Source organism: Hemitrygon akajei, chromosome 5 (genome assembly GCF_048418815.1).
Source record: "Hemitrygon akajei chromosome 5, sHemAka1.3, whole genome shotgun sequence".
Classification (NCBI taxonomy): Eukaryota; Metazoa; Chordata; class Chondrichthyes; order Myliobatiformes; family Dasyatidae; genus Hemitrygon; species Hemitrygon akajei.
Window position 1 is genome coordinate 137,188,250 of NC_133128.1, and position 14,249 is coordinate 137,202,498.

The window sequence follows — 14,249 nt, forward strand, 5'->3', positions numbered from 1 at the left end:
GTGCTGACCCATATAATCCTTAAAAAAAAGTACTAAACCCACACTACCCCATAACCCTCCATTTTTCTTTCATCCATGTACCTGTCCAAGAGGCTCTTAAATATCCTTAATGTTTTAGCCTCCACCACCATCCCTGGCAAGTCATTCCAGGCACTCACAACCCTCTGTGTAAAAAACTTACCCCTGATGTCTCCCCTAAACTTCCCTCCCTTAATTTTGTACCTATGCCCTCTGGCGTTTGCTATTGGTGCCCTGGGAAACAGGTACTGACTATCCACCCTATCTATGCCTCTCATAATCTTGTAGACCTCTATCAAGTTTTCTCTCATTCTTCTACGCTCCAAAGAGAAAAGTCCCAGCTCTGCTAATCGTGCTTCATATGACTTGTTCTCCAAACCAGGCAACATCCTGGTAAATCTCCTCTGCACCCTCTCCATAGCTTTCACGTCCTTCCTATAATGAGGTGACCAGAATTGAACACAATATTCTAAGAGCGGTCTCACCGGAGATTTGTAGAGTTGCAACATGACCTCTCTACTCTTGAACTCAATCCCCCTGTTAATGAAGCCTAGCATCCCATAGGCCTTCTTAACTACCCTATCAACCTGTGCAGCGACCTTGAGGGATGTATGGATTTGAACCCCAAGGTCCCTTTGTTCATCCGCACTCTTAAGAGATGAATAAGAGAAATAGTAAGAATCTGTTTTTTTCCTGGGGTAGTGATGCACCATCAATAACTCTCGGAGACGTGAGGCGAGATATAGGCTTTTGTTGGCTGGAAGAAAGTACAAGCAGCAAGTGACCACCACACAACATCCTGGAGACTGAGGCCGGGGCTGTGCCTCCAATCACCTTTATACCGGGGTCCGTGGTAGGAGCCACAGGAGCAGTCAGCGGGGGGGGAGCGTGTCCAGACAGGTATATGTAGTTCACCACAGGTAGGGTATCGAGAACTAGAGGACACAGGCTTAAGGTGAGAGGGTAGAAATTTAAAGGAGATCTGAGGGGTAGGTTTTCCACACAAGGTGTGGTGGATATCTGGAATCAGCTGTCAGAGGAGGTGGTAAAGACTGATATTAGGATAGGAAAGGCATAGAGGGATTTGGGCCTAATATAGAAAGGCATCACAGTCGGAATGGATGAGGTGCACCGAAAAGGCCTGATTCTATGCAGTACAGTGCAATGATTCTGTGGAACTGGAGCACCCAGGCAGGACGTGCGGACTCCTCACAGACACCACTGGAAAGCACGATTGAACCAGGATCTCTCTACTGACCACGCAACTTGCCTCCATAAGTCTTTATATTAACTTTTATTAACATATCACGGTATTAACTCTTTAGATTTTTAACTCTGCCGGCAGAGTCAAGTTAGTTCCAGGGGAGGTTTGCATTTGAGTGTTTGTCCTAAAACTCAGCGACTTTATAAATGGTGTTTATTCACTCTCATTACCACAAGGCTGAGGTAGGAAAACAATAATAGTTCATAACCAGTATGAGACTATATACACATTCACACACCATTTTAATTAAAAGCTTTGCAAAGCAAGCAGGAAGTCCACCTACAGTTTCCCTTAAATATCGAGATGTGGGGAAAATGATAAACCTTATAATCAAAAGGGATTGGAATAGCATTATATTTTTTCAGCTGAGCTGTTAAGAACTGGGTGGAGAGAAAGTAAGGTCTTGTCAGTGTTCTGGTGCTTTAAACCAAGCCACAGCCAATCAAGAATTCCCTCTTGTTTGAGGCAGGAAGCATGTCAGATAGATTACCTGCTGTGAGATCCCACAAGCAGAAATCTGATAAAGGCCATTTTTAGCTAGTTGATTAATATTAACTGGCACACTGTGTAGAATTCCACTGATTTCTTTCAGAATAGTAACGCAAAGAATTATTTTTCTGTCTAAAGTCTCATCCATAAGGTGAAACTAACAGTGGTGTAGCATACACCTGGTATAGCATTAAGGCTTGTTTGGTTTCGCTGCTTAGTATCTGGTGCGGGACTTGAACCCACAATGTTCTAACTCGGTGATAAAATTTTTAACCAATCGGGCACCAGTAGCTGACACTGAAAATGGTGAAGTTTGTGACTTACCCTTGTTAACAGCAGTCTAAATTCATCGTTTAAATTTACCTTTTGTTTTCCTCAGGGAGTTCCAGGGGTCCAGGGATATCCAGGGGGAACTGGCCTGAAAGGATTACCAGGTCCTCAGGTGAGTAAGTCGTGCTAAAAACAATCACAGAACCGTCTGAATCCTTCTCAACGCCAGTGATCTCTGTGGAAGACACGGGAAATATAAACCCGCAATCCCCATGGTCAATGACCAAGGTCAGCAGGCCCCAAGGACGAAGGCTGGTAACCTTACCTGGTCATCGAGCGTCCTCCTGCTCAGTAAATCTCGGGGTCAGAGGACTGTACGACTCCAGAGTTCAAAGCCCCATGACCTAGGGTTGAGACCAAAAATCAGAGACTGAAGGTGAAGAACCCAAATCGGCAAGTCTGGGGGTCGAGGCCCTATGGTCAGAGTCAGAGTGTCTGGAGGTTGGAAGCCCAAAGTTTGTATATCTGCAAGTCCAGAACAGGGGCTAGAGGTTGGAGAGCCAGAGCTGACCCGTTCTAGGGTCGGAGGCCCTGTCTGTGTGAGTGAGTGGGTGGGAGGGAAAAAAAGGAGACTACTTTCCTGTTGTTTGTTTTGTTTCTGTTGTTGTTGTTGTTGTTGTTGTTGTTGTTTGTGTTCTGCTGGCACCAGAATGTGTAGTGACACTTGTGGGCTGCCTCGATACATCCTTAAGCTGTGCTGGTTGTCAACACAAGTGGTCTCCGCAGACTTCGATGTACAAGTAAATGAATCAGAATCAGAATCAAATGGAATTCATAGGTGGGACCGACTGGGGAAGGGCCTTGTCCATCTGAGATTGATAGTGGCCTTTTCTGTTTGGCTGCCAGTGACTAGTGGAGTTCCTCAGGGGTCAGTACTGGAGCGCTACTTTTCATATTGTTTGTCTGTGATTTGGATAATGGAACTGATGGCTTTGTGGATGATATGAAGACAGGTGGAGGGGTAGGTAGTGCTGCAGAAGCAATGCGATTGCAGCAGGACTCGGACAAATTGGAAGAATGGGCAAAAAAGTGGCAGATGGAATACAGTGTTGGGAAATGTATGATAGTGTATTTTGTTAAAAGGAACAATAGTGTTGTCTATTATCTAAATGGGGAGAAAGTTCCAACATCAGAGGTGCAGAGGGACTTGGGAGTCCTGGTGCAAACTTCCCAGAAGGTTAATTTACAGGTTGAGTCTGTGGTAAAGAAGGCAAATGCAATGTTGGCATTTATTTCAAGGGGAATAGAATATAAAAGTGAAGTAATAATGCTGGATCTTTATAAGACACTAGATTGTCAATAGTTTTGGGCCTCACATCTCAGAAAGAGAGTCCAGAGGAGGTTCAGAAGGATGATTCTGGTAATGAAGGGGTTAACATATGCGAAGCTTTTGGTATCTTTGGGCCTGTACACACTGGAATTTAGAAGAATGCGGGGGGATCTCATAGAAACCTATGAGTGTTGAAAGGACGAGATAGGGTGGATGTGGGGAGGATGTTTCCTATGGTGGGGGTATCCAGAACTAGAGGGTACAGCCTCAGAATTGAGGGGCGACCTTTTAGAATGGAGGTAAGGAGGAAATCTTTTAGCCAGAGAGTGGTGAATCTGTCACAGACTGCGGTGGAGGCCAAGTCTGTGGGTATATTTAAGGCGGAAGCTGATAGTTTCCTGATCGGTCAGGGCATCAAAGGATATGGTGAGAGGGCAGGTGTTTGAGGTTGAGTGGGATACAGAATCAGTCATAATGGAATGGCGGTCTCGATGGGCTGAATGGCCTAATTCTGATCCAATGTCCTATGGTCTTATGATGCAGAGCAATTTCTGAAAGGTTATTAAATAGGGAATCTAAAGAATAATTAATTTTTAAAATGATCCTCTTTTGGCAGGTGAGGACTCTTGGCAGTTTCAGATGGCAAGCATTCTTCACTTCTGCTAAATCTCAGCCTATGTATCCGCGTTGAGCAGGAAGAAAGAGACTTGAACGGATGAATTGGCAATTAGTTCATTATTGTCACATGTACTGAGATACAGTGGAAAACTCTTTTGTGAGCCATCCATACAGATCATTTCTATATACAAGTACATTAAAGAGTGAGAGTAAGTGTTCGGCACGGACTAGAAGGGCCGAGATGGCCTGTTTCCGTGCTGTAATTGTTAGATGGTTATAAAGCAGTACAAAGGAAACCAGTAACAGAACGCAGAGTATGATGTCATAGTTACAGAGGAAGCACAGTGCAGGTAGACAATAAGGTGCAAGGACCACGTTGTGAGATCAGAGTTCATCTTTATCTTAAAAAGAGGTCCATTCAAAGGTCCTATGATAGCGGGATAGAAGCTGTCCTTGAGCACTGTGGTGCGTAGTTTTAACCTTTTGTAGCTTCTGCCCAATTGATCCCTTTGGGGCGCAGTCCTCTACACACTTGCTAATGAAGAATGTGACGGTGGTGACATATTCATTTAGATTGGCTGCTGAGTCCGTGTCTATGAACCAGTAAACGGACTCAGAACCAGTGCTTAGAAGCTTTTCTGTTTCCTCACAACAGCTCTGTATGATTTTCTGTGCTGTACCCTCACAGTTTAGTGTCTGTTTGTACACAGGGAGAAGGAACACAGCCTGATGTTCTGATACAGCAGAGTGTGAGCGGGGGGTCGATCACTCTCTGCAATGGCCAAGGATGTTTGGGTCCCTGTTGGGGCAGGAGACATCTTGAAAGTATCTTGGTGGCACGCTCTTGAAGTTAGCCTGGTTGAAGTCACCCACCATGAAGAATGCATTTGTTACATTTCTTCCACAAGTAGGTGAACGCAGGAAAATATGGCACTTGTACAAAACTCTGAATGCCAAGCACTTTATAGCCAATGAAACACTCATTTTCATGCAAAGCAAAGATCATAAGCAGCAGTGTTTAATAGTAACTGCGTTGTCCGTTCGCTGGCTTTGCTGGTTTAGGGACAGATTTTAGCCAAGGTATTGAAGGGAGCTCAGCTCGCCTCTGAATGAGGATACTGGATTTTTACCTGTGAAGGAAATTGGGGCTGCAGATTAATGTCTGTTCAGAAGATCAGTTCCTCTAACAGGGCTGCACCTCCTCTATACTCAGCTGGAGTAATCAGCCTGGATTTTTGCATGTGTCTGCTGACTACACGGTGATCAGCTGCATTAAGTTGCACACCTGCGGTATTCAACCTGTGATAAACAAAGTAGAAGACTGTTAGACTGACCACTGTTTGCTCTGTTGTGCTTTTTTGTGAAATTTTACCAATTTTCTATTTGTTTTATAAGATAACACCTTGATAAATTGTTTGGTGAACCGTTTTTATTCACAAAGATAAGTAATTTGTGTTGGCATCATAATGGATCATACATATGGAGACAAATAGCACAAATACAGGCTGTTTGGCCCACTGAGTCTATGCCAACCCTCAGCCACCCATTTACAATATACTCCCACATTCTCTTCAGCGTCCTCACTGACACTAGGGACAACCTTCAGTGGCCAATTGAACTGCTTGTCATTGGGATGTGGCTGGCAACCAGAGCACCTGGGAAAAATGTGCAAACTCCGGGTAGGTTGCAGATGGCACCGGAGGTCAGGACTGACTCGGGTCTCTTGTGCGATGAGGCAGCGGCCCTACAAGTTGGGCCACTGTGCTGGCTGGGCACAATATTAAAACAAAAGGCACACACCTCATAGGGGCAAATGAATAGGAAGCAAATCCCCTTTATGAGGAGCTCCTTGTCCAACGTGCTGTGGAGATGACAGAGTATTTGCTGGCTGAAGGGAGCTCTTTGTGGCTAGACAAGTGTATCAAGCCTACCGTCTTCCTGTGGCAGTTTCTTGGCAGTGTCCTGTCCTTGACCATCATTCCTCTGACAACCTGTTCCAGCTGTCGGCGTAATCTGTCCCAGTTGTGGAAACAAGGGACTTGCAAAAGCCAAGGAAGAAAATGTCTTTTACAAGTTCCTGAAGCATTCTGAGCTCGGATGTTGACTTCACACTGCTTCCTGCTAATGGTTGCTGTGGTTTCACTTGTTTTGAAGCACTGATGCAGTTAGGATTCTGAACATCAATCGTGGTGTGGCAATGCTGGCTGAGTTATAAGCTTTCCCATCAGCCTTATTGCTTCCAGTGAAGCCACTGGTCAGAGATCCAGGTGATTAACCTGTGCATTCTTTCTTCATTCTGGATGCATCCACCCAAACCAGCTAGAAACCACATCCTTCTCTAAATTTTATTTTGCTGACAATTTGAGTCACACCACAGAGAAGGAGGACATTAATAGAACTGCTCAGTTGATTCCTCAACCCTCCGGTGTTTGTAAGAAAACTCCTTTTGAATCTCTCTCCACTGCCTCCAGATTGTGATATAAAATGCCCCATAGCTCTGTTGAGAGTGATCTTAAACTGCTGGCATCTTACCAGCACCCATTACTGGTAAAGCACCTCAGAATGTTGAACTCAGCCAAATCTCCCTTAGCCTGCCTCTTCTCTCCAAACAATGCGTATCCCTCCAAACATCTCATGAGTTTCGTGACTACGGACATCTCCCCAACAATCTTTCTGGGGACTTGACGGCACTTTGAAAGGATTGATGCTTTGTATGCTTGCTGACAGTTCTCTCTTTCTCTCTCTCTCTCTCTCTCTCTCTCTCTCACACACACACACACGCATACACACCAGAGATCTACTGGGCAACAACAGACTCTTCCTCACTGTTTTAGTAACTGGACTCTAGAAGGAATCAGCAGTTCCTCATTATCGTGTTGGTATCTCATTAAACAGATGATGGGTAGATGCCAAAGTGTGAGAAATTAATCAGAAAGTCAAAGCACAGCAAGTGTTGGGAAACTGAAACCAGGAGGGAAAAAACTGTAAAAGAAAGGTTGTATTTGGCTGTGCAATAGCTATATTTTTGGGTAAATCCAGTGATCCCAACCAGCAGATGCAGCCCTCGAATGTGAATTTAGTTAAAAGAAAATGAGGAGAAATGCAAAGCTGATATTGGTGTAAAAGTAGCCTCGAGGTTTGACACTGAAACGTCAACTGGGTCACGTACTGAAGTCCCTTCGGGCAAGGAATCCTATTGGCTCTCCTCCCAGCCACGTGTACATGTGACTCCAGAGTTTTGCCCCCTCAAGTGGCTCGGTGAGGACCGGTGGTGGGACTAGGCATTAAATGTCAGCATTTAATTGTCAGCAGTACATCTCAAAAGACTCACGAGGCTCCAGGGAGTAGGATGATCCAGCAGTTTCTAGTTTTTATCTGCAGTTGATTCTGGATGAAAAATGTTTGGTTTGAGGAGTGGTTGTACCCTGGTGGAAGTTGTACTCTGTTGTAGGGAGCGTGTACTACGTGTGGAGGTTGGCTGTCGTGTGGTTTTACACTGTGTGTAGAGAGGTTGTACTCTGAGCTGCTGGGAGGTCATACTTGTGTTGCAGTGTGGCTGTGCTCTTTGCTTACTCAATGTCGAGGTTGATTGCACTTTGAGTTGTAGGGAGGTTGCACTTTGAGTTGTAGGGAGGTTGCACTTTGAGTTGTAGGGAGGTTGCACTTTGAGTTGTAGGGAGGTTGTATTCTGTGATGGACTATGGGCATAATGTCTTAATCACTGTCTTCTTAAGGTCGTTTGAGGTGAGGATGTTCTTGAGTGATCAGGAAGAGACAGACTTTTAGGGCATTACTTGGGGTTACGTTTCACTGATAGACGGCGATGGGAATCTGATTCAAAATGCTTCTATTACAAACCCCTGACCAACGCTGTGACTATCGACAGTACTGTATGTCTCCACACCACAGAAAAACACAGACTGACGAGTAATCGGCAATCAGCGAGATTTGCATTTCTGTTGCACCTTCGAGAGTTAGAGGTTGCCCCAAGCACTTCACAGCCAGTAAAGTGTGCCTGGGGTGCCATGAAGGAAGCATGGGGGCCATTAAAGTTCAAAAAGCAGCAGTATGTTGATGACCAAATCACCTGTTTTAGTGTTATTAGTTTTGGGACAATATTGGTCAAGGTTCCCGGGATAATACCCCACCTCCGGCATGTCATCCTTTACGTCTACCTGGGAGGGCCAGCAGGGTGCTGGAGAAGCACCTGTGACCGTCTCTAGGTACCACAGGGGAAAGTCAGCCTGGGATTGCTCTTCGACCCCTGGTGGTGAGAGTGAGACTGCTCATCCTCTGAGGCAGGTATGACGTTTAATCTATTTTAACCAAATTTGTTCTCTCTCTCAGGGTCCAAAGGGTGTTAAAGGAGAAAAAGGCTTGAAGGTGAGGATCTCGGCATATTTTTTCCACAGCTGTCAATGTAGAATGGACTGAGCAGACAAGGGGTCCAGGTGTTAAAATATTAGTAGCACTAATTTTCATTCACAATTTCAGGTGTCTCCAGTGTTTGTTCACAGTCCTGGTGCAGTCCCACAAACAACAATGTGATAAGGAACCATTGATTTAGTGTTGCTGGTTGAAGAATAAGTATGCGGCACACAAGAGATTCCTGTCACCCTAATAAAGGCCACCTTAAAAAGGCCTCATTGTACCTCAGACAGTGTTGCTTTCCTTAAAAACTCCACTGAAATGCTAGGATGCATGTCAAGCACCTTTGCTCTGTCTGGCTACCCAGTGGCCACTATTTTAATCCTACTTTCCATTCCCTTTCTGACATGTCGGTCCATGGCCTCCTCTACTACCACGATGAGGCCACTCTCAGATTAGAGGAGCAACACCCCATACTCCATCTGGGTAGCCTCCAACCTTAAGGCACATACTTTGATTTCTCTAACTTCCAGTAATTTCTCCTCCCTCTCTCTTCTCTCTTTTTCCATTCCCCATTCTGACTGACCTCCCTCTGGTTCCTCTCCCCTCTTCTTTTTCTTCCATGGTCCACTCTCCTCTTCAAACAGAATCCTTCTTCAGCCATTTACCTCTTCCGCCTATCTCCTCCCAGCTTCTCACTCATCCCCATCCCGCACCCACCTACCTGGCTTCACCAATCACCTACCAGCTCGTACACCACCCCCTCCCCCCACCACCTTATTCTGGCTTCTTCCCCCTTCCTTTCCAGTCCTGATGAGGGGTCTCCGTCCAAAGCATCGACTGTTTATTCCCCTCCATAGATGCTGCCTGACCTGCTGAGCACCCGGATCCGGCACCTTGTGTGTGTTACTTCGGGTTTCCAGCACCTGGAGAATCTTTTGTGCTTCAGGGGCATTTGTAGATCTGCAGGGGGGCATCCGCATTCTGCGGACCCGGAACAGTGCACAGACAACAGCTGATCTGCACTGCCAGTCAACCGAACACTGTCCCGGCAGGAAGTTTCCACCTTGTCTCGAGTTCGCACAGTGGCTGCTGCGAGCCTCAGGGGACAGATCTTCCTGCTGCATCATCTGTCCACCATTAGGAGGAGTACTGGTGTAGTCAAGGCAGCTATGAAAGCAAACCACCAAAATTGCTTCCTGTCTCAGAAACTCGAGCAGTTACTTTACAATGATTTGGCTTGTGGTGTACACTAGACACAAATAATTACAGTCATTTGTTTAAATTTAAACACAAGCCACAGCACAGTTTCACTTCTTTATAGAAAGTGAGATCTTCAACCTAACACATTGGAAAGGTCAACAGGTTTATTGTGTGATGAGAAGGTGATTACAAACATGATGATTTCCTTCCATAAGATGAGTATCTTTTGCATCAGTCCCAGTCTGCATGGTGGTGTGTTGTTCCCTGTCCCTTCTTCATCGGGCTGCCCCAGAACCTGACACAGATTGTGACTGGATTATTGATCTGAAGAACACGAACAGAGTCCACTTGACCTACCACTCCTGTTGTACTCTTTGAAAGATCCATCTGTTTAGACCCACTCCTCTCTTCTTTCTGCAAACATCTTTAATTTCAATTTCTGGTTTCAAGCCCAGCCTTTCTGTTGATGTGTGCTTCTATCAGACCATGAATACAAGATCAGAACAACTCTCCAGGGAAAGTAAAAATAACCGTTTTCTCTTCTTCTTTGCTGTACCTGTGATCTGTGGTTGTCAGTTCCTCTTTTTTTTCTGCACCCTACATAAATGCTGAATTCCTGTAAGGAGAGCAGCCCTAGATATGGCTCCAAACTCTCTAACCCTGCTCCAAGTCCACCGTATAAGCCCAGAGATGTGTGGGTGTTTGCATCCTGGATCAGACAGATAACCCTTTCATCATGCTTGAAGTGAACAAACAGAACACCCTCACTGGCATTTCCTCTTTCCAGTACATGGGCCACATACTCCTCCATAGTGTTTAATACAAATAGTTTGAGCTAAAAATCCATACAATTTCCCATGGCAAGCTTTCAGGAGCCAACATGCATGAAAATCTTTAGCTGGTACTTTGTAATGGTCACCTACTTGGGTTTGGATGTGTTCCTGCACATTATCCCCCACACTCCCTCCTGCCGCCCCCAATCATGCACCCTTTCACCCTGTCCTGGATATTTTTTTCAAAAACTATGAAGAAAACTGTTCAGAGAATTTATTTTTAAAGACCAGGATATCCTAATTAATTATTTTCTGAAATGAAAATGAAAAGTACTTGAAACACTTAGCAGAATCAGTCCCCATCTGTGGAAAGACAGAAGCATAATCTGTGCCCACTTGTCACACGAAGCCAAGAGAATCTGCAGATGCTGCAAATCCAGAACAGCAAAGACAAATCGCTGGAGGAAGACAGCGGGTCAGGCAGCATCTGTTTAGAAGAATAAACAGTTCACATTATGGACTGAGACCAGTCATCAGGACAACATGGGCCCATCTAATCTCAACCTATCGAAGATGTTTGTTCTATCTACCCCTCTCCCACCTCCTCTACTGTTGAAATGTGTCCCAGTTCTGATGAAGAGTCTTTGACTTGAGACATTAATCCTGCTTCTCTTCATGCAGACACCGTTTGACCCACTGAGTCTCTCCAGCATTTTCTGTTTTTATTTTGGATTTCAAGCAGTTACATATTTTAATTTTTATTTCTCCAATTTGCTTCTTTGAGACTGCAGGGTGAGGGAGTTTAGCAATACTTTTGGCCTGCCGAGCCTCTAGAATGACTTGAGTGTTGGGAGAGTGGCACAGTTCAAGCACTGAACTTGCTCACATTCAGTAACAGCAGCTGTCAATGAGCAGAGGTTGGTTACTGTGATAAGACCATAAGATATAGGAGCAGAATTAGGCCATTTGGCCCATCGAGTCTGCTCTGCCATTTCATCATGGCTGATCCATTTTCCCTCTCAGCCCCAAACTCCTGCTTTCTCCCTGTATCCCTTCATTCCCTGACTAATCAAAAATCTATCAATCTCCGCCTTAACTATACCCAACAAATTCCTCATCTCCATTCTAAAAGGACACCCCTGTATTCTGAGGTTGTCCGAGCAGCACACACAAAATGCTGGAGGAACTCAGCAGGCCAGGCAGTATCTAGGAAAAGAGAACAGTGACGTTTCAGGCCGAAACCATTCGGTAGGACCCCCAAAGCATTGACTGTACTCTCTTCCTCGATGCTGCCTGGCCTTCTGAGTTCCTCCAGCATTTTGTGTGTGTTGCTCAGATTTCTAGCGTCTGCAGACTTTCTCTTGCGTGTGATTGGATTCTAAGGTTGTGTGCTCTTGTCTGGGACTGCCACGCTATAGGAAACATGCTCTCCGCATCCACCCTATTGAGGCCTTTCACCATGCAATAGGTTTCAATGAGGGCACCCCTCATTCTTCTGAATTCCAGTGAGTACAGGTCCAGAGCCATCAAATGCTCTTCATGTGACAAGCCTTTCAATCCTGGAATCATTTTCATGAACCTCCACTGAACCCTCTCCAATGTCAGCATGTCCTTTCTTAGATAAGGGGCCCAAACCTGCTTACAATACTCCGAGTGAGGCGTCACTGGTGCTTTATAAAGCCTCACCATTACATCAACATTACTCATCACGATACCAGCGCTCCGCCAAGGTGGAGAGAGGCGCGATCACTGGCCATTCACCATTTTGTGAAATACCACATTATCCTCGGGCATCGGGCTGCTCATGTGCTCCTGTCTGTCTGTCTTGTAGGGCGAGGCTGGCAGAGATGGCGTGGGATTACCTGGCCCACCTGGTCCTCCCGGCTATGTGTACGGAGCTGACAACGTAAGTGCTTCATCACAAATTTTATCATCTGGTATTGTAGAGTCTAATGCTGAGTAGAGGAGGCTGGAACTTGTGCTGCATATGAGACATAGAGAGTTAAAAGATGAGAAACAGGCCCTTCAGCCCATTGAGCCCATAGTGACCCCCCATCCATTTGCACTACTCCTACAAATTGTTAGTTGTTGGTCCTTTCAGTGCCTTGTGAGGCACGGGCAGCAACCTTGCTGTTTCTGTAGCATTTTTGTCTGTTTTTTATGAGGCCGAGTTACTAGCTCGGGCTCAACCTAGCACGGATGGGCAGCCAGCCAGATTCCACCTCAAAGTCTGGTGCTGATGTCACTACACCACCAGCCATTTCTATTCCACTTTTATTTTTGTGATCCTCCCCGCATTCTGCCACTCATGTCAACACGGCTAATTAACCTGCATCTTTGACCACATCATAGCGTCCATTTAACCTACGTACCGTCTTTGGGGATGCGGCGGAGACCAGAGCACCACGAGGAAACCCACACAGTCACAGGGAAAACTGTGCAAACTTCACACAGACAGCAGCCAGGGTCGGGATTGAACCCGGGTCCGGGTCAAAGGTCTCAACCAGCTGCACCATTGCACTGACTTAGTAAACTCGAGTGAAGCTCAGTTTAGACACACAGAGGGAGCGAGACTCTATTTTCAACATCAGTTTTCCAGAGTGGTAAAAGGTCAGAGTTAGTAAACCGGTTTCTTACACCGTGCTCGTCTTCCCCTGTGTGTATAAAAGTAGGGTTTGACCTGATAGATTCGAACGAGGTAATTGATGGATTAAATGGGGTCAGTAAGGGGAATCTAGAACAGGGTGTGCACCTTAGAATTACACCTCTTTTCGAATGGCCGGCTGGCAGCCTCCTGCAAGTTCCCAACAGTTTTGTTGGCTCAGCTGTGGCCCTGATAAATATTGAGGGATTCCACACCCTGGATCCCCATCGGGCTGCACGATGTGATTTTGAAGCTCCTCCAATAACCTCTGACCTCCCACACCACCAGATCGAGGGTATGGTTTATCAAGGGTTCAACTGAATGGTCTACTGGGGTTTGGATGGGCAGGGAAGGGAATGGGGAAGCAGGCAAGGGAGGAATGGGAGGCCAGAGGATGTGATCATCATTGATGAAACCAGTGCAAAGTAACGTCATGTCTGGCAGGATCCGACAAATTCATGGAGGTCATGGGATTGAAACCAAGAAATTAAATAATTCAGGCAGCGGTCAGCAACGGTAGAGAATTCTCAGAGGTTCCCTACATTGAAATTAAAATTGAAATTATGGTTTAACAAGTGGTGATTAATTCTCTCTCTCCTTAGATGGTCAATGTGCCTGGAAGGGAGGTAGGAACCGTTTTTTTTCTTTGTAAATGGTACGAGGTAATGGAGTTGTTCTAGCTCTCATGATGGCTGTGATATTCTGCATGGACACTTCCCAAGTAATTGGCAGTAGGAGGTGTGCCATGCGAAATGTCACTCACCATGGCAAACCTGTGTCCCATTGGTTTGTGGCTGATATTGGCGATGCTACACAAGGGGTCAGCGTTTCATCAACCGATATCGGTCATGGATATCTTGCCTGCCAGTACAGGTTCGAGTTTATTGTTGTGCGCACACATACCCAGGGTGTAAATGCAATGAAAATTCATCTTTTTGCAACAGCAGTACAGAATATTACAAAATGACAAACATTAGTTTCATAAGCTTAAATCAAAACTGAGGTACGTTCATATACCTTCTCACAAAAGGCCTACAAATTTATGGAGATCCATTCATTACAAGTATTTAAAGTGGAGGTAGATGGATGTTTAAAGGATTGAACACAATTGGGCATTGGTCTAGAGCAGAAGATAAGGTCTTGGGCAGATCAGCCATGATCATGTTGAATGTAAACGGTGCCCAATTCCTTCTCTACGTTTCATGTATGTGTGAGATCATCAGTTATTTGTCTTAACAAAGTTCAATACAAGTGATCAGTGAGAATTTCAAG

At 45.4% G+C, this 14,249-nt stretch overlaps 1 protein-coding gene across 5 annotated transcripts in view; it reads left to right on the top strand.

Moving 5' to 3' along the window:
- The window catches only part of col18a1a (collagen type XVIII alpha 1 chain a), a 268,123-nt gene that overhangs the window by 225,843 nt on the left and 28,031 nt on the right, over window positions 1–14,249 (top strand). For all 5 annotated transcript variants that reach the window (XM_073046613.1, XM_073046610.1, XM_073046611.1 and 2 more), the window contains 4 exons: window positions 2,151–2,213; window positions 8,337–8,372; window positions 12,165–12,239; window positions 13,580–13,603. In XM_073046613.1, coding sequence (XP_072902714.1) covers window positions 2,151–2,213; window positions 8,337–8,372; window positions 12,165–12,239; window positions 13,580–13,603 — 198 coding nt within the window. The remainder of the gene's footprint in view (window positions 1–2,150; window positions 2,214–8,336; window positions 8,373–12,164; window positions 12,240–13,579; window positions 13,604–14,249) is intronic.